The sequence below is a fragment of the Hemitrygon akajei genome, chromosome 10 (assembly GCF_048418815.1).
Source record: "Hemitrygon akajei chromosome 10, sHemAka1.3, whole genome shotgun sequence".
NCBI lineage: Eukaryota > Metazoa > Chordata > Chondrichthyes > Myliobatiformes > Dasyatidae > Hemitrygon > Hemitrygon akajei.
In genome coordinates, this window is record NC_133133.1 from 171,924,215 (window position 1) to 171,950,395 (window position 26,181).

General features: G+C 40.8%; 1 protein-coding gene and 1 non-coding gene across 6 annotated transcripts in view; one reads left to right on the top strand and one right to left on the bottom strand.

The window, feature by feature from the left end:
* The window catches only part of tmem117 (transmembrane protein 117), a 411,893-nt gene that overhangs the window by 315,590 nt on the left and 70,122 nt on the right, over positions 1 to 26,181 (top strand). For all 5 annotated transcript variants that reach the window (XM_073059705.1, XM_073059706.1, XM_073059703.1 and 2 more), the window contains one exon: positions 5,067 to 5,164. In XM_073059705.1, coding sequence (XP_072915806.1) covers positions 5,067 to 5,164 — 98 coding nt within the window. The remainder of the gene's footprint in view (positions 1 to 5,066; positions 5,165 to 26,181) is intronic.
* On the bottom strand, positions 3,345 to 3,465 carry LOC140735055 (U6atac minor spliceosomal RNA). Its single transcript, XR_012100675.1, has one exon. It is a non-coding gene; the product is annotated as a U6atac minor spliceosomal RNA (small nuclear RNA).

The following is a 26,181-nucleotide window of genomic DNA, read 5'->3' on the forward strand; positions in this document are numbered from 1 at the left end:
CGGTTTCAAGCATTCAGGCCTGGAGATACCAGAAACAGCCAAGACTGAAAATGAAACTCTTTCACTACTTCAGCACGTTAGGAACTACAAAAGAGTTTGGAAGTATTGACAATCATTTTGAATGTAACAATGAAAATGAAGATTTGAACTTGCAATTGCCAATGGCATTGTATGAAGGCAGTTCATTATCTGCACTAGGTGTCTGCACTGATTTTATTTATTGTATAGAGTGGATGAATGCCTCTGCCAATGACAATACTATAACAGTTTTATAGTACTGAGCTACTTTTGGTAGTGTTTCAGTTTGTTCTGTATTTCATTTAAATACATAATTTGCTACTCAGTTTGTCTTTTTATACTTCCATGAAACTTTGCCTAATTGGGGCAGGCACTTAGTTGGGCCAAAAATGTACTGGTCCCAATGTGTCCCAGTTAACTGGAATCCACTATAATAGCTGTCCTAAAATTGAATTCAGTCTATTTATTCTATTCTGTTGATCTTGTCTTCTGTCATCATCACCATCATTATTGCCGTGCATAATGACATAAGCAATCATGGTCTTTTGACCATGATTGTTTTTGGTACAATTTTCCACAAAAATGGTTTGCCAATGCCTTTTTCTGGACATGGTCTTTACAAGACAGTTAACCTCAGCCATTATCAATACTGTTCAGAGATTGTCTGCCTGACATCAGTGGTTGCATAACCTGGACTTGTGATCTGCACCAGTGGTGGTGGGGGAGCTGAGCAGGTGCTACACCTTGCCGCCTGTGATGGTGTGGTAGAGATAGGTCTATACACAGCATTAAAATTATTGCACACCATTTTTACTTCTTGTAAGTGCATACTTGATATGATAGCTATTTGTTTTACCTATTGTGCTACCAGGTTGGTGTGGTCCTTAAATGATCGACCTGGCTATCAATGAGCCCATCTATATCCAATCTGATAATTCCTACTGTGGCTTCATTTTCAAAACATACTTTGGCCTGATACCTTGGACTTGGTCCAAATTTGGGGACTTCACTGTCTCCTTCATGCTAGGTTTTCTTTGAAACCTACCCTTTTCCTACTCTACAAACCCAAAATGCTCAGATTGCTGCCAAAGTCACTGGCAGTCCATAAGAAAAATATTTAAAAATTCTATCATCTGGTGACTTCATTATATTTGTTGTTTTGCTCTGTAGGATAATGTATGGTACTTGGAATATATCCTTTCCCCCTCTCTTGGCACACTGATCATGTGCTAACTGTTGCATTTGCACCCCATTAAAATCCCTGCACAAATTCCTGAATTTAAGTAAAATGCTGTAGAAATAGAGCCGTGGCAGTTTGCACACAAATTAGGGGATCAAATAGTTGAGAGTGAAGGAGCTTTTACAATGCAGGAATCACAGTGATGGTAAGGTAGAATTCTGGAGGTGAAATTGAAGGGCCAGAGGAGTTTATATAAATGGCAGTAGGCTTGTGCAGAGGGTTAAAAACAAGGCTGAGTATTATGAACTAGAGGCATTACAACACTGGGAGCCAACACAGGTCAGCATAGCTAGATTATCTCTTTCTGCTAATTTAAAAAAAAATTAAAATGTTACTGATTATTCTTTACAGCTGGTGTAAAAATCCTAACCTTATTGCTAGAACTTTAGCCTAGAAATTAGATCTCATAATGTCTATTTCTAAATCACAAATAGTGCATCAAAGTTCAAAGTACTTTCATCGAAGTATGTATACTTTTTACAACTTGGGATTTGTATCCTCACAGGCAGGCACAAAACAAAGAAGCCCAGTAGAACCTATTGAAGCAAAAGGAGACTATCGAACATCCAATGCGCAGAGAGAGAACAAAAACAAATTGTGCAAACAATAAAAAAGCAAATAGGAATCAGAACTGAAGTTCACAAAAGTAAGTTGGCAATTACTGCAGACCTCAGTTCAGTGCAGAGATGAGTAAACCTCGTAGAGTAGTGAGCTGAACCAGCCTGCCCCCTTACCTCCAGACCCAAAACTCTGACCATTTCAATCTGGCCTGGTGCTTAAATTGTCCAAGACTCGGGTCAGTCCTTGGTCTTGGAGTGTGGGACCCAGGCCCTGCCACCTTGATACACTCTTGGGTCACATCTTCAGTATTTACCAACCCTTTCTTCCTGCTAAAAGACTCTTAGAGACATTGTATTGCTGCATTATTGTATTAGAGCTTAGAGTGGGTCAGCAGGTGTGTGTGTGTGTGAGATGCATGTGCATACAGGCTCGCCAAATAGTTCCTGTTTGTCACCCTCAGACATCATTTACACAAACTTGCTGTCTCAAGTGAGGAAGTGGCCATTCCATTGTTCTGGCATTGAAAACTGAGTTTGGTGGGTATTGTGCATGAAACATCAAAGTCATAGTCCAGACCCTTCGATAACTTATTGCCAACTGGGGCACAATGTGGTTGTTTTCAACAAAGGTCTAAGGTGACACCCCAATGCTCCATTTTTTACCCAGCAATGGTGGAAGCATTGTGAGCTTCCACCAGGTGCACAATTGAAATTGGAAAATGCCAAACGCAGTCAGGAAAATTACATAGAAGTGCTTAGGTTGGTTTTCTGAGGTGAAATTTTTTAGAACAGCCAATCTAACCCAGAAAAAAATTGTTTTTTGTGCTCATTTTGGGCATGAGAAATTGATGTTAAGGGATCTGATTTCTAGGCCAGATTTCTTGCAGCTTGGCTATTGTTTGAAAATCACAAGTTAAAAACACTATCTGACAATTCAGTGAGAATAAAAGTCAGCAGAAATGTAAAACCTGTCTTTGCTGACCTACTTTGGTTCCTGATATTGAAACATCTCCAACTTAAGATATGTTGCCGTGTTTTTAAATCTCTACATAAACCCACTGCCAAGTCTCTAAACACTCTGGCCCTTCAGTCTCATCCTGAGAATTTTCCACCTTTCCGTCTCTGTGATCTAGCCCTTCCCTTTTCTCAACATGTTCTCCACTCCCAGCCAGAACTCTCTGCTCATTGAAGCTGTTTCTCTCTCCTGCAATGTACAACTATTGGCTGCTAATTTATTCATGATGATTTCATTCTTTGGAATTCACTTTCTAAGCTCTTAGAGTTCCATCCTTTCAGGCATCAAACTGAATGCCCGAGGAACTCAATGTGTCAGGTAGCATCTGTGGAGGGAAATGAACATTTGATGTTTTGGTTTGAGATCTTTTATCTGGACCCTCAGCTGACCAGTTAAAGGTCCAAAGTTCAAAATAAATTTTATTATCATTGTACATGTATGTCATCATATACAAACCTGAGATTTATTTTCCTATGGGCATATTTGGCAAATCTATTAAATTATAACAGTGACAGGATCATGGTTAGATGCCAATGCCAAGTAGATGGCAGTGCCTAACCATTTGTTTGTTGTAAGGCTACTAGGACCCCTTCCATCCTTCACAAAGGGCGTGCTAATCTCTCATACAAAAAGAGGTGACTTGAACAGCCATTAGGGGCATATATATAGCTAGAGTGGAGCAGACAGCGAGTTTGTAAATTTGGCGGGAGCAAAGGATGTTGGGAGTGGCAAGGGTGGTGCGCAGCAGGAGTGGTGTGGGACAGTTGGCAAAGAAGGAGTGCCAGGGGCCCAGGAGTGGGTGGCAAGGTGCAGATACACCCAGTTCTGATACAGCAGGGAAGGTCATTTGATTCCAAACAATTAGTTTATTGATCATTACAGAATTTCTCTCTGCTGTCCCTTCCCGTCTCCCTTCACCTTTTCCCAACCATGATACCCCTCTCACTGGCCCCTTCCCACTCTCAGTCCACAATAGAGACCCATATCAGAATCGGGTTTATCATTACTCACATATCTCATGAAATGTGTTTTTATTTTGTGGCAGCAGTACAGTGCAATGCATAAAATTACTAGAGTATCATGCAAAAGTCTTAGACACCCCAGCTCTCTCTATATAATTTATTGTAATTTATAGTAATTTTTAGTGTATTGCACTGTACTGTTGCCGCAAACCACAAATTTCACATCTGCCAGTGACATTAAAGCTGATTTTGATTCTGATTCTACATTCCACTCTTTGTGTAATGAAGTTGTTCCTCAAGTTCTTATTACATTTTTTCTCGCATCTTAATCCTATGCCCTCTAGTTCTTGATTTCCCAACAGTGCAAAAAAGGCTGATTGCATTTACCCTATCTATGCCTTCATGGTTTTATACACATCTGTGAGATTACCTCTCAGTCTCTTACACTTAATGGCTGTCCTTTCAGCTTCACATCTTTGCAAGGTGAAAGAAAAAATTGCCACTTCTTTGCAAACTCTAAGCATCATCACCTATTAAGTCATCAGGCTAGATTCAATATGATTCATTCATCCTTTATTTTCTTTGAATTCCAGTATTTTGTTTGTTAGTCCTGATTTCAGCACCTGCAGTTTCTTGTTGTTCATCCAATCCTTTAACTCATTCCTTAAAATCTACTTCCTTGTCTAAGAGTTTTGGGGCTTTCCACCTCAGGTACCTTGGCATGACAGGCTAAAAAGGAACTGAAGAGGGGACCTCCCATGCACAATATCTTCCTGAAAAATTTGACAGGATATCAGAACTTGATTTTATGCATCTTGGGAGCAAACAAAAACTGCTGGGCTGGAGGAACTCAACAGGTCAGGCAGCACCTGTGGAAGAAAGTGAACTGTCAACATTTTAGGTTGTGACCCTTGGATCTTGACCTGAAATGTCGACCGTTCACTTCCCTCTGCAGACCCAGCCTGAGCTGCTGAGTTCCCACAGTAGTTTGCTTTTGCTTCAGATCCAGCCTCCAGAGTCTTTTGTATCTCTGTTTGTGTCCTGATCTGGTCTTGGGTTATTCCCATATTCATTCACAGCAGAAATGGACGTGGGCTTGCAACAAGATTTTGTTCCTAGCAACCACATACCTGATAGACTAAATGGCCTCTGCTGTTAAGAAATGGTTGTAAATGTGTGTAAATCTGTAACCTACAAGAAAAATGGCAGTAGATAATACAGAAAAAATAATGTGCAATGTTCTAACATTTATTTCCTTTTATTTGATGAAGGTCACTGATATGATGCTCCAAGATGATTCATATCCTGCTTGGGGAAAGACTGCACGAGCCTTCTGGAGAAAAGGATGTAACAGGATTGTCTTGTTCTGGTAAGGATGAACTTTCATAGCCAATCAGACAGTTCTTATTTATAATTCCTTTTTTATGATTCAATTTAAAGATATTTCCTCTGGTGATTCAATTTGAGGCCTATTAGTGTATTCATTCTGATCTTGTTGAGCTGTTGTTGCACAGCTTGCAATGTTTCCAATGTTAATATGATTAGAAATTCAAACAGAACTTATACTAATTAGATTTTTCTTCAGTAAATCATTACCCTCAAGTTACAAGTATTAAATTATTGCACCATTATAGATTTCTGAAACATGCTTTATACTGAAATGGAATTTGCTTTTACCATCATGAAAACTTAGCTGACACATTGATTCGCTGATTCTTATTGTACTCCCGGAAGAACTTGACCTTAATAACCATGTACTAAAATTATCTTTAATGCTAAGCCATTTTTGATCTTGTAGAATCGATTTTAACTGCACAGTTTTTACTTGCAGAAAGTGCAGTAGCCTCTACTTGTAACATTATTTGATTTGTAACTCTATATGATGAGCAGGAGAGTGCAAGAATTAATAATTGGTTGGGAGGTGGAGAAACTCTTCATTTCTGGGATGGGAGAAAATTCTAGGGGTCTGATTTCCAGTCTTAACATCTCATCATGCATCTGCCAAATACGAAACCAGCAATCCCCAAGTTTTCAAGGTGCCTAAATGATTCTGCAAGCAATTTGCATTTGGTGATCACTTCCTAATTAGATTGAGTTCAAATGGGAAATAGATAATGAATGTTTCTCTTACTGTCTTGTGATAGGGAAGGAGGCCCCTCAGTACATTGAATCTTTGCTTCCTCGCAGAGTAATCCCATCAATCCTACTCCACCTTGAACCTCTTTGCAACCTGTTTTCCCTCACATGCCCATTAACTTTCTTCTGATTCTTCTTCCAGCCCCCACACGCTTTAGGGACAATTTGGTGTAGCCAGTTATTCAACCTGCACAAATTTGTGATTTGCCAGAAAACCACACAGTGACAAGGAGATCATGAATACTCCATGCAGACAGCACCCAAGATCAGATCTGAAAGCAGATCAGCATTATCAGAACATTGTGTTACCATGCGTATCAATATGACTCTCCAGGGGATGTGGCTCGACCCTCAGACCTGGAGTAGCTACAGGAAACACAAGGCATTTCTCCCCTTGACTTTTTAAACAATTCTGCAGCATGCCTCTGAGTTCTAATAATGGTTCGCTGGTTCAATTTAATATCAGAGAATGTATACAACCTGAAATTCTTACTCTTCACAGACTATTCTTTAATCACTTTGATATGTATATACAGATGAATGAAATAGAAAAGGGAGAACCATTTAAAATATAAAAAACACCTACAGCTCTAAATAATTAGAGCTTGAACTTCAAAATATTTCAGAAGAGTTACAGACAAAACAGTGAAAAAATATATGTACATTTAATTGCAGCTGTTTATAAATACAAGTAAGCTTATTTGCTTTTGCAGAAAACAAATTAAACTACATTAAATTTTTATACTATTTGTGAAAAGAATTAAAACCATGCAATTAAATCATATCCAAGGGGTGTTTTAACTTAGTAATTACTATTTTACTTTCTCTTGTTACTACAGCTCGGGGAATGACTGTTTTGGTTTGCAGTGTCTTATGCAGAATGATAGAGTCTTAAGGTCTGGAAATTGGAGGACAGGTGACAAACCTGGAAATGGTCAAGATGGAAGTTAGAGACCCCCAGGAACATCTGAGGAGAGTGGTAGAGCAGAGGGATCTGGGATTACAGATCCATAATTCATTGAAAGTGGCCTCACAGGCATATAGAGTCGTAAAGAAATCTTTTAGCGCACTGGCCTTCATAAATCAATGTATTGAGTACTGTCCTACGTTACCTTCAGATGTGACCAAAATGAAGGATAGAGCAGAGAATGGGAGCAAGCTGTATCATACCCAAAGAAGTAAAACCCTGATTTTATAAAGTCCACAATTGCTGCAATATTAAATTCGGAGGCCTCCGTTAGTCAGGGTCATCTATGGATATTGCACACTACCTGTCTAGGTACGCAAAGCCAGGCCTGTACAATATGGAGAGCAAGCTGTTCCCCACTTAGCAGGCTCTCCCTCGCCACACATCTGATCAACCCAAAGGAACGGCAGAAACCTATAAAGTTTGGCACCAGCAGCACCGCAGGAGTTGCCAGTTAGCGTTCAACTCAGTATAGAAATGTTGGACTGTACTCAGTACATTGATTTATGAAGGCCGGTGTGCTAAAAGATACCTGTGAGGTCATTTTCACTGAATTAATGGATCTGTATTCCCAGATCCCTCTGTTCTACCAAATTCCTCAATGCCCTTCCACTCACTGTGTAAGATCTACCTTAGTTGGTCCTCCCAAAGTGCAACACCTCATACTTGTCTGTATTAAATTCCATCTGCCATTTTTCAGCCCTTTTTTCCAGCTTGTGCAGATCCTGCTGCAAGCTTTGATTAGTCTTCCTCACTATCCTCTACATCCCCCAATCTTGGCATCAAATTTGCTGATCCATTTTACTATATTATCATCCATATCGTTGATATAGATGACAAATAACAACAGACCCAACACCGATCTCTGCAGCACACCACTGGTCTCAGGCCTCCAGTCAGACAGGCAACCATCTACTACCACTTTCTGCCTTCTTCCACAAAGCCAATGTCTAATCCAATATGCTACCTCTTGAATGCCAAGCGACTGAACCTTCTTGACCAACCTCACATGCAGGACCTTGTCAAATGGCTTGCTAAAGTCCATGTAGACAACATTCACTGCCTTGCCTTCATCAACTTTCCTGGTAATCTTCTCAAAAAACTTTATAGAATTGGTTAGACACGACTGCCCATGCACAAAGCCTAATGTCCCTATTTATCCAAAATCTTAAATATCCACCCCATAGAATACCTTCCAATAACTTCCTCACTGTTGATGTCAGATTTACTGGCCTATAATTTCCTGGCCGAAGCTTTTTTTAAACAACAGAACAATATTAGCTATCCTCCAATCCTCTGGCTCCCTACCTGTGGAGGATGTTTTAAATATCTCAGCTAGGGCTTCTGCAGTTTCTGCACTAGCTTTACACAGGGCCTGAGGAAACATCTTGTCAGGCCCTGGGGATATATCCACACAATTTGCCTCAAGACAGCAAACACCTCCTCCTCTGTAATCTATATAGCATCCATGACATTACTCTGCATTTGCTCACTTCTGAGTAAATACAGATGTAAAAAATCCATTTAAGGTTTCCCCCAATCTCTTTTGGCTCCAAGCATACATTACCAATCTGATCTTCCAGAAGACCGATATTATCCCTTGCGATCCTTTTGCTCTTAATACATCTGTAGAAACCCTTACGATTCTCTTTCACAAAGTCTGCTAGAGCAACCTCATGCCTTCTTTTATCACTCCTGATTTCCTTCTTATATTCTCTTGCATTTCTTATACTCCTCAAGTATCTGATTAGTTCCTGCCTGCCTATACCTACTATTCACCTCCATTTTTTGCTTAACCAGGCCCTCAATATCTCTTGAAAACCAAGGTTCCCTATCCAGTTAGTCCCCGAGTTACGAACGTCCGACTTACTGACAACTTGTACTTACGAACCGAGAAAGGAGAACGCTCTCCGCCATTTTAAGTCAGATAGCGATGCCGTCCGCCATTTTAAGTCGTTGCCACTGACACTGTGTTGAGTGTTTAACTTTGTATTTGGCTTATATTTTTCTTAGTAAGATTCACCCTGACCCTGCCCCCCCCCCCCACCCGTTCCAGTCGGCTGGTGGTGCAGTGAGATCAGCACCGAGCTGGAGAATGGAGGTTCCCGAGTTTGATTTAGTGATAGACCATTCCCGTGCTGGGTTGATGTCGATCCAGTGACTCCCGTACCATCCATGCCGGGTTGATGTCGAGCTCGCAACTCGACCTCGTAAAAAAAATACTGCCACCTCCAGTTCAAATTCCCACACGGAATATTGTGGAGGATCAAATACCCAAACCCAGCACAGCCCCCACTTGTCCTATTTAACATGTCTCAGTGCAGTGGACTTTCGGACCCGGGGTAATTCAGTGCGGTGGTCCTTAGGACCCAGCAGACCTCGGGAGCCGGCGCAGCTCGGGACCCGCCGCCCACAGTGTTTCTGTTCCATTGACGGGAAGCAATCGTGATTGAAAATAAAGTGGAAATATTAAAGTGTTTGGAAAAAGGTGAAACGCCATCGGTCATTGGAAAAGCGTTAGGCCACAGTCGGTCAACAATCGGAACAATTTTTTAAATTAAAAAAAAAAATTTTTAAATTAATTTATCAAAACATTTTACAAATTAAAAACCCCAAATCCCAATGAGGAACATTAAAACAGTGCAAAATTAAGCATACAATAACAATACGCTACAAAGGAAGAGAATTTAACAAAAAAGCACCTAAATTAAAGACAAGTAAGCTTAGTATCCTTCGGAACAATTTTAAAGGATAATGGATAAAGTGAGAATAATGGAGCATTTGAAAGGCCCTGCCCCGATGAAAGCTACACTTATTACAAAGCAATGCAATGGTTTAATTACTGGAATACATACGTTTCTTAAGTGTTTTATATGCATAGCATGATAAAATATATACTATATACTAAGACAAACGTTTGACTAACTGACGCTAAATAATACCGAATGTACTTGTTCTGACTTACGTACAAATCCAACTTAAAGACGTACTCAGGAACAGAACTCGTATGTAACCTGGGGACTGCCTGTACCTGTTATCCTTGCTTTTTATTCTGACAGGAACATACAATCACCGTGCTCTCAAAATTTTACTTTTGAAGGCCTCCCATTTACCAAGTACACTTTTGCCAGAAAAACAACCTATCCCATTCCACGGTTGCCAGATTCTTTCTGATCCATGCAAATTGGTCTTTTCCCAATTTAGAATTTCAAATGGGGGACCAGATCTATCCTTTTCTATAATTACATTGAAACTACTGGCATTATGATCACTTGACACAGAGTGTTCCCCCACACAAGTCACCTGTCCTGTCTCATTCCCTAATAGGAGATCTAGTATCATACTCACTCTTGTTGGGAATTCTATGTATTGATAAGGAATCTTTCCAGAACACATTTGACAAACTCTTTCCCATCCAGTCCTTTTACTGTATGGGAGTCCCAGTCATTATGTGGAAAATTAAAATCACTTGCTGTCATAACCTTACATTTCTTGCAACAGTCTACAATCTTTGTACAAATTTGCTCCTTTAAGTTCCGCAGATAGTTGGACATTCAGTCCTGTATTCATCACCCTTTTTGATTTTGCTCCCATGTTACAACAGGAAATAGAAAAGGCTTGCCAGAAGGGCAGTGTTATAATTGTAGGGGATTTTAACATGCGAGTGGATTGGGAAAATCAGGTCGGCACTGGATCTCAAGAGAGAGAATTTGTAGAATGTCTATGAGATGGCTTTTTAGAACAGCTTGTTGTTGAGCCCACTAGGGGATCGACTGTGCTGGATTGGGTATTGTGTAATGAACCAGAGGTGATTAGAGAGAAGGAAGTGAAGGAACCCTTAGGAGGCAGTGATCAGAATATGATTGAGTAGTAGTATGATTGAGCAGCAGTGGCTGGAGTTTATGTGAGGAGTGGGGAAGGTGCAAGACAGATATATTCCAAAGAACAAGAAATTTTCGAATGGAAAAAGGGTGCAACCGTGGCTGACAAGAGAAGTCAAAGCCAAAGTAAAAGCAAAGCAGAGGGCATACAAGGAAGCAAAAATTAGTGGGAAGACAGAGGATTGGGAAGTTTTTAAAAGCTCATTAAGAGGGAAAGATGAACTATGAAAGGAAGCTAGCAAATAATATCAGAGGATACTAAAAGCTTTTTCAAGTATATAAAGAGTAAAAGACAGGTGGAAGTAGATATAGGACCAATAGAAAATGATGCTCGAGAAATTGTAATGGGAGATAAGGAGATGGTGGAGAAACCAAACGAGTATTTTACATCAGTCTTCACTGAGGAAGACATCAGCAATATACCGGACATTCAAGGGTGTCAGGGAAGAGAAATATGCACAGTCACAATTACGACAGAGAAAGTACTCAGGAAGCTGAATAGCCTAAGGGTAGACAAATCTCCTGGACCAGATGGAATGCACCCTCATGTTCTGAAGGAAGTAGAAGTGAAGATTGCGGAGGCATTAGCAATGATCTTTCAAAAGTCGATAAATTCTGGCCTGGTTCCGGAGGACTGGAAGATTGCAAATGTCACTCCGCTATTTAAGAAGGGGGCAAGGAAGCAAAAAGGAAATTATAGACCTGTTAGCTTGACATCGGTGGTTGGGAAGTTGTTGGAGTCGATTGTGAAGGATGAGGTCATGAAGTACCTGGAGGCATATGACAAGATAGGCAGAACTCAGCATGGTTTCCTTAAAGGAAAATCTTGCCTGACAAACCTATTGCAATTTTTTGAGGAAATTACAAGTAGGCTAGACAAGGGAAATGCAGTGGATGTTGTGCATTTGGATTTTCAGAAGGCCGTTGACAAGGTGCCGCACATGAGGCTGCTAAACAAAATAAGAGCCCATGGAATTAAGGGAAAGTTACATACGTGGATAGAGCATTGGTTGATTGCAGGAAACAGGGAGTGGGAATAAAGGGATCCCATTCTGGTTGGCTGCCAGTTACCAGTGGTGTTCCACAGGGGTCCATGTTGGGGCCGCTTCTTTTTACATTGTATATCAATGATTTGGATTATGGAATAGATGACTTTCTGGTTAAGTCTGCTGATGATACAAAGATAGATGGAGTGGCCAGTAGTGCTGAGGAAACAGAGAGTCTGCAGAGAGACTTGGATAGGTTGGGGGAATGGGCAAAGAAGTGGCAAATGAATTACAATGTCGGAAAGTGTACGGTCATGCACTTTGGTAGAAGAAATAAATGGGCAGACTCTAATTTAAATGGGGAGAGAATTCAAAGTTCTGAGATGCAACAGGACTTGGGAGTCCTCGTGCAGGATACCCTTAAGGTTAACCTCCAGGTTGAGTCAGTGGTGAAGAAGGTGAATGCAATGTTGGCATTCATTTCTAGAGGAATAGAGTATAGGAGCAGGGATGTGATGTTGAGGCTCTATAAGGCACTGGTAAGGCCTCACTTGGAGTACTGTGTGCAGTTTTGGGCTCCTTATTTAAGAAAGGATGTGTTGATATTGGAGAGGGTTCAGAGAAGATTCACTAGAATGATTCCAGGAATGAGAGGGTTAACATATGAGGAACGTTTGACTGCTGTTGGACTGTACCCCTTGGAGTTTAGAAGCATGAGGGGGAACCTCATAGAAACATTTCGAATGTTGAAAGGCATGGACAGAGTGGATGTGGCAAAGTTGTTTTCCATGGTGAGGGAGTCTAGTATGAGAGGACATGACTTAAGGATTGCAGGGTGCCCATTCAGAACAGAGATGTGAAAAAAATTTTTTAGCCAGAGGGTGGTGAATCTATGGAATTTGTTGCCATAGGCGGCAGTGGAGGCCAAGTCATTGGGTGTATTTAAGGCAGAGATTGATAGGTATCTGAGGAGTCAGGGCATCAAAGGTTATGGTGAGAAGGTGAGGGAATGGGATTGAAGGGGAGATTGGATCAGCTCATGATGAAAAGGCGGAGCAGACTCGATGGGCCGAATGGCCGACTTCTGCTCCTTTTTCTTATGGTCTACACTTCAACTCATCTCATTGACTGCAATTTTGCCCTAAGATCTGCTTGTCCTTCCTCACAGACTCACTACACACTGCATCTAGTTGTATACTAACTGCCCCGTCCTCAGCCTTATCACTCCGGTTCCCATCCCTCTGCCAAATGAGTTTGAACCCTTTCTCACAGTGCTGGCAAACCTGCCTGCAAGAATATTGGTCCCCCTCAGGTTCAGGTGTAACCTGTCCTTTTGTATAGGCTATAGCTTCCCCCCAAAGAGATCCCAATGATCCAGAAATTTGAAATCCTGCACCTCAGGCAAATCCCTCAGTCATGCCTCTGTCTGCCAAATCATCCTATTCTTACCCTCACTGGCACATGGCATGCTGGATAGTTGTTACATGATAATTAATAACCTATTTGACTACATACCTATCAAAGCAAGCTTCAGCACTGCTCGATGAAACACTATTGCACTTAGTCTCTTCTTTCCCATTAAAAATAGTATATAGATCCAATATCATTGGGAGTGAGTAGAGGTGGGTCAGAATGTTTATTTATTTATTAAGATGCAACACAGAATAGGCCCTTCTGGCCCTTCAAGCCATGCTGCCCAGCAATCACCTGATTTAATCCTGGCCTAATCAAGGGACCGTTTACAATGACCAATTAACCTACCAACCAGTAGGTCTTTGGACTGTGGGAAGAAACTGGAGCATCAGGACAAAACCCACAGGGTCACAGGGAGAGCATACAAACTCCTTACATGTAGTGACAGAAATTGAACCGGGGTCGCTGGTACTGTAAAGTGTTGTGCTAACCACTAGCCACTACTCTATTATACATCCATATCTCTAGCAAATCAAATACTTTTAAGATCTATTGATCTCTGTCCTTTTCCCTGTAATGCAACAAATTGCCCACAAGGTATCAACAAACTGGAATAAAATACTATTTAACTGGCCGTTAAGTATTGCACAACATATGAGGAAATGTCCATAAATCCCCTTTAAATAGTCACAGGGCATCATTTATATTGACCTCAGAGGGCAGAGGTACATTGGTCTAACAGCTCATTCAAAAAGTGTATCTTTTGATAGAGCACTACACTCAGCAGTGCTCAACTCTCTATCTTCTGACTCCGAGCTGAGAATGCTCTGGTTGTACTATAATTGACTTCTTTTTTTTGGTTTTGTTATATATAGTTTCATGTTTTACTTAAAGTGATAGAAAAGCTTGGGGAGGATTTAAATTGCACATTTATTGTGTCTGTTGGGAAATCAGTAGACGTGGTCCTTGGTGTTTTCAAACTGGATTAATATTTCAAGAAATGGTGATTGCAGTCAGGATGAAGACTGAAGACTTTGCTGAGAATTAACAAAATTTAGCGATTCAAAAAAAGCAAATGATACATCAATATTTACAATCAGATTGATTGTTGCAGCTGAGAACTAGGACTGGGGCACAAATTCAACTCTCAGTTTAGATACTCACTTAATATGGTGGGGAATGCATTTTGAATGCTCTAGGAATTCAGTTTATTGATTTCTAATTTCCAGCACACATATGCTGCTCAGTTGTAAGCTTGCCGTGCCCAAAAGTGGATGAATGAACATTCTTGCAGAGTTTTGCTTGCTTGTAGTAAATGAGACCATGATATGATAATGGCTGCACTAAAGGGTAGAACAGAATGAGCAAGTTATTCTAAATAAGCAGCAAAACTTAGATTTTATTCATATTACATTCTCATCTAGTGCAGGGGTTCCGAATTTTTTTAATACAATGGACCAATCCCATTAAGCAAGGGATTCGTGGACCCCAGGCTGGGAACCCCTATTCTAGTGGCCCAGTGAAGAGAACCGGTTATGTTACTGGGCTAGTAAATTGGAGGTCTTGACTAATGATCCATAGATAATGCAAAGTGTTGGAAAAAGCATCCATGTCATTGAAGTTCAATCCTCCTATCAAACCAATGTCATGTAACACTCCTATCCTCAAGTATAATCTTTTCCTTCCTGGCCTGTCGACATGGTCTGGTTTTCCTCATTAGAGATAGGATGCTCAGAACCCTGATTTGACAGTGTTAATGGTCTTGGCTGACACCCATTCATTTTGGAATCTAGGAGAGGTGTACTGTAGGTGGCTGCAGTAAGACTAAATGTGGGTAGGGAGGGGTGGGATCAGTGATGAAGGTCTGAGGCAATTCCCCATATCCATATCCCCTTTCACCAGTGTCCCTCTTATAACCCACACATGAGTGTTAGCTCACAGCCTAATCGTTTGTTCATTCATTATGTGTCGCGTCATATAACGTAAGCGTTCATGGGCTTTCCGTGACCATGATTGTTCTTGGCAAATTTCTCTCCAGAAGTGGTTTGACATTGTGTTCTTCTGAGTTGTGTCTTTACAAGACAGGTGGCTCCAGTCATTATCAATATTCTTCAGAGGTTGTCAGTGGTCACATTACTAGGACTGGTTATGTGCACCAGCTGCTCAAATGGCCATCCACCACCTGCTCCCATGGCTTCATGTTACCCTGATCTGGGGGCTAAGCTGGTGATACACCTTGCCCAAGGATGACCTGCAGGCTAGCAGAGGGAAGGAGCACTTTACACCTCCTTTGGTAGAGATGTTTCTTTACCCTGCCACCCTGAAAGCAGTAACAGGGGTGATAAACAGCTATGGCTGGGTCATCATATCTATTTTAAACTGGCACTTATTGAGGGCCATCCCTTCTCCTGGGACTCTTCTTTGGACTTTGTATGCTCTTCCTGTGCAGGGAGAGAAGGGAACTGAATGATATTAATGGTGTCATTCAGATGTATAAAGGACACTTGCAAAGGATGCCAAAGAAAAGAATAATGCATTGTTATCTGTATTGGTATTGATTCATTATTGTCACATGTACCAAGATACACTGTAAAGCTTGTCTTGCATACTCTTTATAGAGGTCAAATCATAGATAAGGTAAAACAGTAACAATGCAGAACAGAGTGTAAAACCTACCAAAAAAAGTGAAGGGCAGATAAATGATAAAGTGCAAGATCATAATGAGGTAGATTGTGAGGTCAAGAGTCCATCAAATCATATAGGAGCTCCACTGAAGAATGTGATAACGGTAGATAGAAGCCATCCTTGAGCCTGGTGGTATGTACCATAGGGCTTTTGTATCTTCTGTCTGATGGGAAAAGAGAGAATGTCCAGGGTGGGAGAGGTCTTTGATTATGCTGACTGCTTTACTGAGGCAGTGAGAAGTATAGTCAAATTTCATAGAGACAAGACTGGTTAGAACACAACACACAGGAACAGAATTAGGTAATTCGACCCATCGAGTCTGCTCCACCATTTAATCTTAACTAACTTATTATTCTCTCTCAACCTCATTTTCCTGTCTTCTCCCCGTAACCCTTGACATCCATTGCTAATCAGGGACCCATCAACCTCTGTTTTAAATATAACCAAAGACTTGGCCTCCACTTGATCAACTGTGGTAGTGAATTCCACAGATTCAACACCCTCTAGCTAAGGACATTCCTCTAAGTGACATCCAAGGAAATTCCTCCTCATTCCCATTATAAAGAGATATCCTTGTATTCCCAGGCTGTCCCAAGGTCTGCACAAATCTTGGGAGTTCTGATTCATGGAGTAATTGAGTCAGACCACACAGAAACAGACCCTTCAGCCCATTGAGTCTATATGACCATCAAATACTTATCTATACTAATCTCAATGATCCTGTAATGTGCTAGGCTTTGTCTACACCTCTCTTTAGTTTCTTGCAGTCATATGCAAAGCAGTTGCTATACCAGGCCATTATGTATCCAGAAAGCCAATGGTGGCACAGCAGGCAGTAATGTGAGGATATGCCTAGACAGAAAAGGATGGCTGTGTTCGAGAGAGATGTTGATGTGAGGAATGGTATGAGAAGGTGAAGTAAAGTGAAGGGGATGGGGTGAGATGCACCAGGTGCATGTGTCATTCTCTTTTCCTGCTCTGCGTAATCATTGAAAAACACTGAATCTATAGGCAAAACTTCTCTCTTTCAGATGTGGTTGATAATTTCCTGCCATGCATGCTGTGTTTCACTGGCAGACTGCTTCTTACTGTTAACAAGGATGAGTAGCCCAAACATCCTCTGTACGATACACAGGGACATTTTGCCCATGAATCTGGACTTCATTCTGTCATTTCCTACTGTGGATCTCAAAACCCAACTAAACTGCATATTTGAAATGTTTCCTCAAGTAAAGCCATAAGATATGGAGCAGAATTAGGTCATTTGGCCCATCAAGTAGGCTCCACCATTTCATCATGACTTATCCATTTCTTTCTCAGTCCCAATCTCTTGTCTTCTCCCTGTGTCCCTTCATGTCCTGACTAATCAAGAATCTATCAACCTCTGCTTTCATTATACCCAATGACTTGGCCTCCACAGCCACATGTGGCAACACATTCCACAGGTTCAGCATTTTCTGGATGAAAAATTCCTCCTCATCTCTGTTCTAAATGGATATCCCTCAATTCTGAGGCTGTATTCCCTGGTCTTAGATCCCCTACTACATGAAACATCCTCTCCACACGGTGAAGTGGGGATTGATCAACATGAATTGTCATCCTGCCAGCATATCCTTAACTGTTGGGTAATTTAGAAATGATACAATACACTTCCACACTTCCTGCATGCAACTGGATGCTTGGACTCAAAAAGTGTCTGGATATTAAGAGCCAGCTCACACAATTGATCAGTAGTTAAAACGAAACAATCACCAAAGTGCAGCCAATGAGACTTCAGGGATTAATCATAATTAATGGCATGACAGAGACATTCCTCACTATGCAGATAAAATGATAGCAAGCATAACAGTAAGGCTTTATTGTCTGGTGCATACGTTGAACTGTTAAGATTGACTATTGGACCCTGAGGATCCACCCCTATTCCTTTTGTGGTTGTGGACAGAAGCTGCACTTTTCACATCTATTATAAAAATGGTAATTATCAACTGTACCCATTCTCTGACAGGGTCAGTAATCAAGTCATATGTCATGACTGAAGGCCAAACACCCTAATCTTTGTCAAGAAAATTCATGTATAAATCACGAGAGCAGAACCTAGTTGCGTGATGTTGCAGACAGCAACTCATTTCGGAAAAGAAGCTCATGCCGTAGAGACTTTTAAATATTGATGTGCCACTTCCATGCTCAGCTGTAAGTAGTACTGCTATATTACAGACTGTATGCTGACTGTGGTCCATTCTGTTCTTTTTAGAACAATGAATAACTTACAAAATTTTTCTCCGTGTGTTTTACAGAGAATTATTGGTGGAGGTTTAATTCTTAATGTCTTTTTTGCATAATCAGATGATAGTGCATGATAAAACTGCTTCTAATTAGCATTTTGCATTTATATTTCAACCTACTAGTAATGAGTAAATTCCACATTTCATAAATGAAATTTATTATTAATAATGTGTAAATGTTTTGTCTGCTGGAGGCTTGATTTCTTTCCCCCTCATTCAGTTGTTTGTTTCGAAAGGCTAAAAACTGGAACTCCAGCTCGCTTAGTGCTATGAAATGCTTTACGTAAACTGACAAGAGGTTTTAGGTGAAGATGGATCCATTAGATTTTTGACTTCGCTGTCTGATTGATAATGTAGACAATTAGGTCACACATTCTTTATTAAAGACAATTTGCATTAATTTCCATTGATATTTATGTGAAGATGAAAATACATTGCAATATTTCAAAGAATATGTACTTGTTACATTTCGGCTGCATACTAAGTAAATTTTTAAAATATACATACATAACAAAGTCAAGTAGTATTCCTTAGTATATAGAAAATAGAACATAGAAGAGTCCAGCACAGGAATAGGCCATTTAGCCCACAGAGTTGTGCCAAGCCAACTAAAATACAAATCAAATACACCCGAACATTAATCCATCCTACCTGCAGCACGTCCATATTCCTCCATCTTCCTTACATCCATGGGCCTATCCAAATATCTATTAAAAGCCTCTAATGCATTTGCCTCTATCACCATACCAGGAAGTACATTCCAGGCATCCATGATTTTCTAAGTAAAAAACTTATCCCCCATATCCTCTTTGAACCAAAAGATCCTTGAAAAGTCTGAATCTGAACACATAATCCCAGTTGACTATCAACTGCAGTTGTGAGGGAACATTATGTGGCCAGTTGCTATCTTTTGGGTAATGCAGTTTCTCCCCAGGTTACAGAGGAGTTCTGTTCCTGTTATCTGTTTGTAACCTGGACAGTTTGCAAATCAGAAATGTGGTCACAAACCGAGTTTAGGGGCAGGAAAGATGCTTGTAGCCCCATGGCAGCTGGTATGATCCATTTAGCCATTCTTCCAAATGCACAATTGTGTCTATGGACTGTACATAAGTTGGGCGTCATAACCTGGGGAAGACCTGTATGTTAAACTAAGGTCCTGCCTTAAAGATCCAGAATTCTGAAGGTCCCCCCCTGGCTGTTCTGGCTAAAAATGCAGATTGTCCTGCTATTATTACACTGATGTTTTTGATGTTTTGTAGGAGTTTGCTATGAGCTTTTCCTACATTACACAGTAATTAGAAACTAGCCTCACTGATTGTGAAGTGCTTTGTTAAAGTTCAAGTTCAGCTTATTGTCATTCAATTGTACACATGTATACCACCAAATGAAGCAATATTGCTCCCGACCAAGGTGTACAACACAGTACACATAACTCACACGTAACACATAAAGTAATTTCACCACAAATAAATTAACAAGTAATAAGGTGCATATACAATGCAAGTTAAAAAGTAAGCTATATAATGTTACTGATGCTTTCTATGTGATGAGACCTGGGTGGTGATAGGGAGTTTGGTAGTCTTATGGCCTGGGGGAAGAAGCTGGGGAACGAGTGGGATCACTGATAGTGCCAAGGGCCCCAGGTACACAGTGCTCCTGATAAATATCCAAATTGGGTGGAAGAGAGATCCTGATGATCTTCTCAATAGTCCTCGCAATCCTTTATAGGGACGTGGTCAGATGCCTTGCAATTCCTGTACCAGATGGTGGTGCAGCTGTTCAATACTCTCGATGGTACTCCTGTAAAAAATGGGGGGAGCAGAAGAAGCCTCACCAGCCTCAATCTCTTCAGGAAGTGAAGATGCTGCTGTGCTTTTCTGAAAGGATATATCCTAAGATCTTTACACTGTCCACTACATTACTGATAATTTACAGTGAGTCATTTTCCTTCAAAACTGCATGTCTTTGGAACGTGGGAAGAAACTGGTACACCCAGGGAAATCTCATCCGGTGATAGGGAGAATGTGCAAACTCCACAATGACAGCAGGAACTTCGGATCAAGCGCAGTTCATTGAAGCACTGTGCTGTCCAGTATGTGATTCCAACAGTTGCACAACTTTAAATATTACATGCAGATCCTTTAGGCAATAGATCTGCTTTACAATTCAGTATTTTCTTGTAGCTTTTCTCACTGACCAGGAGTTGAATATGATTTATCATGAAGCATTGCTTTACATTAACTTGAATTAATTAAGTTTTGCAATCCATCTTGCAAACGAGATGCTGGAACTGTTGAAGAAAGATAGAGCTATTGGTATATTAATGAATTTACCTCGAGGCTCAATCAATGAAAAGTCATTGGAAATATAACCCATAATGATTGGAGACAGTATGTGGATGATTTGTTGTTTTAGATACTTCAGTTGAGGCTTGTTTGAACTGAAGTCTTTAACATGTAGCAACAGGGAGGCAGCAGTATCTGGTTAATTAGCAGGTCCACTAACTAGTTCCCTGACAAGAAAAACTATTTTTTCAGTTCCTTTTACTTTATGTGGTTAGGAAACAACAACAAAAAATGAAACCGGTTCAGGGCCAGTTTCACCAAAGAGATTTGAATTAAGAAAAGATGAGGCAAAGTACAACATAACTGTTAACCCTTCATAAAGAAAATGGTACAAGAAAGTGACATATCTTTAACTTACTGGAAGATATAGAATGCTCAGCAAAGAAAGAGCTACTCAGCCAACAAACACCAGTTCTAGCCTTATCAATATGTGGCCCAATTAGTGTTTCTTGTCAGTTCTTTTTGTTAATGTTTCTTTCCTGTATGTATCCACATTATGTCAAATGCACCCAAAGACTGGCAAATCTATGAACTCTACACTATAGCTGTGGAAGGTCAATCACTAACATGTTTGAAGGTAAAGGTGGACAGACTTTTAATGGAATCAAGGGGTATGGGTTTAGTGCAGGAAAGTATCTCTGTGGTAAAGATAATGATTTTATTGAATGGCAAAGCAAATGTGAAATCGTAAGGTATTGAAGAAGAATTAGGCCATTCGACCCATTGAGTCTGCTCCATCATTCCACCATGGCTGATTTATTATCCCTCTCAATCCTATTCTCCTCCTTGTAGCATCTGACACCTTTATTAATCAAGAATCTATCAACCTCCACATTAAATATACCCAATGATTTGGCTACTACAGCTGTTTGTGGCAATGAATTCCACAGATTCACCACACTCTGATTAAAGAAATTCCTCCTCATATCTGATCTATAGGAACATCCTTCTATTCTGAGGTTGTGCCCTCTTGTCCCAGACTCCCCACTATAGAAAAGATCCTCTCCACTTCCACTCAGTCAAGGCCTATCAATATTCAATAGGTTTCAATGAAAATCCACCCCCCCCCCCCTCCATTCCTCTAAACACAGGTGAGTACAGGCCAAGAGCTATCAAACACTCCTCATAGGTTAACCCTTTCATTCACGTTAACCTCCTCCAGACCCTTTCTAAGGGACTTGTGCTCCGAGGTGAGGTGCCAAATGGCTGTATTGTGCTGATTTCTTATCTTCTTAGTATTTTTTTTACCTTAATTGTTTTATTAGGAGAGATGCTTACTAAAGATGAGATTTGCTATTAAACATACAGTAACTAGTTGATTTCAGAATAACATATTTAATCTTCTATACCAGCTGTTCCTTAAGGTTGTTATAGCAGGGAGTGGTATTGGGGATAAGCACCCACTACCTTTTAAATTTTCCCAGTTGCGTGTACTTCAAATAGCCTCTGACAACCAAGTCCACCTCCTGGCCTTCACCTGTGGCTTCGCTACTAACCCCAGTAGGACCATTTCTACTGACAGGAGAAGGGGCAAAGGTGGGCTGCTGGAGTCTTAAAACCAGTCACTTTGGGCAGATGGGGCTCATCAACCGTGGTTGGCAACTCATCTAGGAGGAAGAAAACTCTGATCTCAAGCCTCCGCTGCCTTGTGACCATACCCACTCATGGGAAGGCTTTGGGTGTAAACTCGGAGGGAAAATATCTGGAGCTGGAGTCCTGAAGGCAGTCCTACATTGAGTGCAACACTGATTAGCAACTCAGTTGTTCTTCCACACACTGTTGCCTTACAGTACATGGGATTCTGTAGGCTTTTACTTCATTGATGCTGCTGGTGTCAAACTGTATCAGTTCCTGCCGTTCTTTTGGGTCATCAGATGTGTGGAAAAGGGGAGCTTGCTAGGTGGGCAACAGCTTGCTCTCCATATGGTACTGCCCAGGCTTGCTTTTCTAGACAGCTAGGATGCAATATCCATGGCCGACCCAACTGACATAGGCCCATATTTCTGAACTAAGACTCCCAACCAGCATGACAGCTAATCCTAGTCACTCAAACGTCTTGTTCTGCTGTTGAGAGTTGGTGAATTAGGTATGAGCATCTGAATCAGCACTTTGCAACAGATTGCCAGAGTTTAAACCTGTTGAACTGCCACGTAACTACATCCTGCTCTCTTTGTTAATATAGTTTATGGTTCAATTAAGTGTTATAAACAATGGACTGTCAAAACAGCTTTAAACCCCATTCATCAAAGGTATTAAATCTACAGCATCTTATACTGCAGCCTGAAATCTTGCCCAACAGTCACCCCTGAGAGCTCTAATATCACTTTTGTGAAGGTTAAATGGGATTGGTGTTTCTCAAGGAAAATGCTCCATAAATATCAATGTTTTATGGGTACCTTAAGCCTGCACTGGTCTCCATTGATTTACTGTGGCTTATATACATTAGGCAACCCTCGGGAAACATCGCCTGTGCGTGAATATCTCCTGGAATCAGAAGCTGCACTGTAATTACAGCAAGTGAGATCCATAGCACTTAATGAGCTCAGACACATTGGGTGAATTTCTTGTTGTTGAAAACACAAAGCTTGTTTTAACTTAAGCACATCCTTGATTAGTGCTCTGTTCACTTAAGTATGAAGACATTTAAGGATTCAATCATTTTAAGTTACTGAATGAACATTGTGCAAGCTGTCTAATAGAATGGAATTAATGCTTGGAATGACTCCAGAATCATGCATTGTCTCGAGGGAGGGATTAAATATTTATGATGAGTGTTTGCAGTGAAATTTATGTGGAGGTTCCTGCAGCTTCAGTATTCCGTTTAATTTATTTCTTTGTTCTTCCACACACTGTTGCCTTACAGTACACGGGATTCTGTAGGCTTTTACTTCATTGATGGGGACAAAATGACACTTCAGTGATCCAAGGACCTACAAAAAAATTGCATTTGTCAGTAGGAAATGTTCCAGGAATTCTATTAAAATGCATTGCACATGCTGGGAAGGAAGAGTCAGACTCAGTCACATAGGTAAAATGAGCTAACTAATCTGTCAGGCAACAATCAATGGAGGACATCGTTTTGCTTTGGCAATTGCACCATCGCAAAGCTCTGTACTCCAGTGGGCCTCAGCAACATGTTCAGCTCTATCAGCATGGAAGTCTTTAAGGATTTAATAAAAACGATGCACATACTTCACTTCAGGTGACTCTTTGTTCTCATTCAGCAGCACTGCAGCCATTAAACATTCATGAATGCAGATTACCTTTATTTTTTAAAGAATGTATAGACTTTTTGTGTTTGCATAACAAAGCAAGCAGTTTTTAGGCTTTATGCTCCATACGTTGAAGTAAAATGGCTTTCTGCATGATGTCTAAAGATATATTATTCAAAGCACACCTGTAAATTATTTTACTGTTATTCAGCAAATGTACATGCAAGAAAATATAGGGTAATCTCTTTTCTTTGAGGATATTGTTCCCAACATTTCTGTGCATTCATTTTATTCCACCCTAATGATGTGGTGTGATAGCTTTAGCTTGAAAAGAGCCTGATGAGGTTTGTGAAATGAAGAGGTTACCACTCAGTCGACAGTGGTACTTCACGGGAGTCAGTCAGTTGCAGGCAGTTCAGAGGGCTGCATTTGTTTTCAGTTTGGTAAGCTTAAATCCAATATAAATGTTGTTAAAGGGTGTACTGTTAGGCTGCTGAAGGGTTATTTGGGGGAGGACGAAGAACCTGAGCTCCACAGTGCGGTATGAGGCATAAGTGTTAATTAATTTGGAAATTGGACCATTCAGTTTTAAGAAACAAATTGAATGTTTCTCACATCTAAGGCCAAGCAAACAAGATATGCAAGGGTTGACAACTATACATATTAAATAATTAAATGCTACCATTATTTCATGGCCTTAGATGTCTTAACTAAAGCAAACAAAATGTGTGTTAATTCTGGACCCAATGTGTATGATTGTACATGTAGGAGTTGAAATCTATTTAGCTGGACAATAAGTGACCGAAGAGACAAATGATTTGGGAGGAGCCTGTGAATGTTGAAGAAAACCCCATATTACCCCATCCCGGGCACTTATTTCAGGTGGAACTCAGATTTTCATCAATAGTTATAAACCATGATTTTCACGCTCCAGTCAGCGGAAACAATAATCTTGGCCTCGAAATGCTGGTCAGAAAATTAGAATATTCTTTTTTGTCATCTTTGGAAGTGAGTTTGAAGGGAACATGGGTTGTTAGTGTGGCCTAAGGAAGATAGGTAGCATTTTAGGTCCAGTGATGTTAGATATTAATAATTTAGCTTGTTCCAACAAGAGCCATCTTAACCTAATTTGAACTCACAAGCCTTTAAGATATCTTTGCTTTTCTATTTTTAGAATTTTGCAAATATCCTAATTTAATCACCTTTGGATGTTGCTTTCAGCTGCCTGGAATACATCCATAGTCATCATTTGCTATATCTTTCTTTCTTTCTCCTTCTTTCTCTCCCTCCCCCCTCCTCCCCCGCTCCCCACTCCCCCTCCTCCTCCCCTTTCCTCCTCCATCCTCTCCTTCCTCTTACCTTCCCTTCTCCCCTCTTCTCCTCTCCCCTCTTCCCCTCTTCTCCTCCCCCTCTTTTCCTCCCCTCTCTTCCTCCTGCTCCTTCCTTCCCCTCCTCCCCTTCCCCTCCCTTTCTCTCTCCCCCTCCCCTCCTCCCCCTCTGCTCCTCTGCTCCTACCCCCTCCCATTCTGTTGCATACAGTGAGGCATTATGGTACAGTTGGTAGAACTGCCTCAAGCTCCAGCAGTTTAGAATCAATCCTGACCGCTGGTGCTGTCATATCCTCTCTAACTCTGTAGATTTCCCTGAGTTACTCTAGTTTCCTTCCACATCTGAAGAACATGTGGGTTGATATGAATTGACTGCTGCATAGTGTGTAAGTGAGTGGGAGAGTCTGAAGGGAGCTGGTGAGAATAACATGGGATTCATGTTGGATTAGTTCACGTAGGTGGTTGATGACATATCACTGGTGGGCTGAAAGGCCTGTTTCTCCACTGTACTACAAATCTCTCACTCTCTTCTGTGTACTTTCTCTCTTTATTTTTCTCACACTCTCTCATGCACTCTTTTCTTCATACAGTGTATACTTTGTCTTCTTTCACTCTTTCTCATCTGCACTGGTGTACCCTCCTTTTCTTTCATACACTCTCCCGTACTCCATCTGCACCTCTCTTTTGCAAACACTTTCACTCTCAGATTCTCTATCAAATGTATTTTGTCTTCATATATACCATCCCTAACTTCATTCTCTTTATGCATTCTCTCTCTCTCTCTCTCTCTCTCTCACACACACACACACACACACACACACACACACACACACACACACACACACACACACACACACACACACACTCACTCACTCTTCCTTTCTCACCCTCACTGTCACTCTTTCTTGGTTTAGCAACTTGTTTATCCTTCAGCCTTCGTGCTTGGCTTAAGAATTACAAGTGAAGAAAGGAAGGGGCAGAGTGACAATGAGATCGGGCAGGAGAGAGCGAGGGAGAGAATGGGGAGACGTGATAGGGGCAATGGGTATTGCTAGATGAAAGGATAAGATGCAAGTCCTTTGGTGAATAGGAATTTAGCATTGGGTTGTTTGGTATCCCAGTCATATGGGTTGCTGAGGGGCAGTTATCCA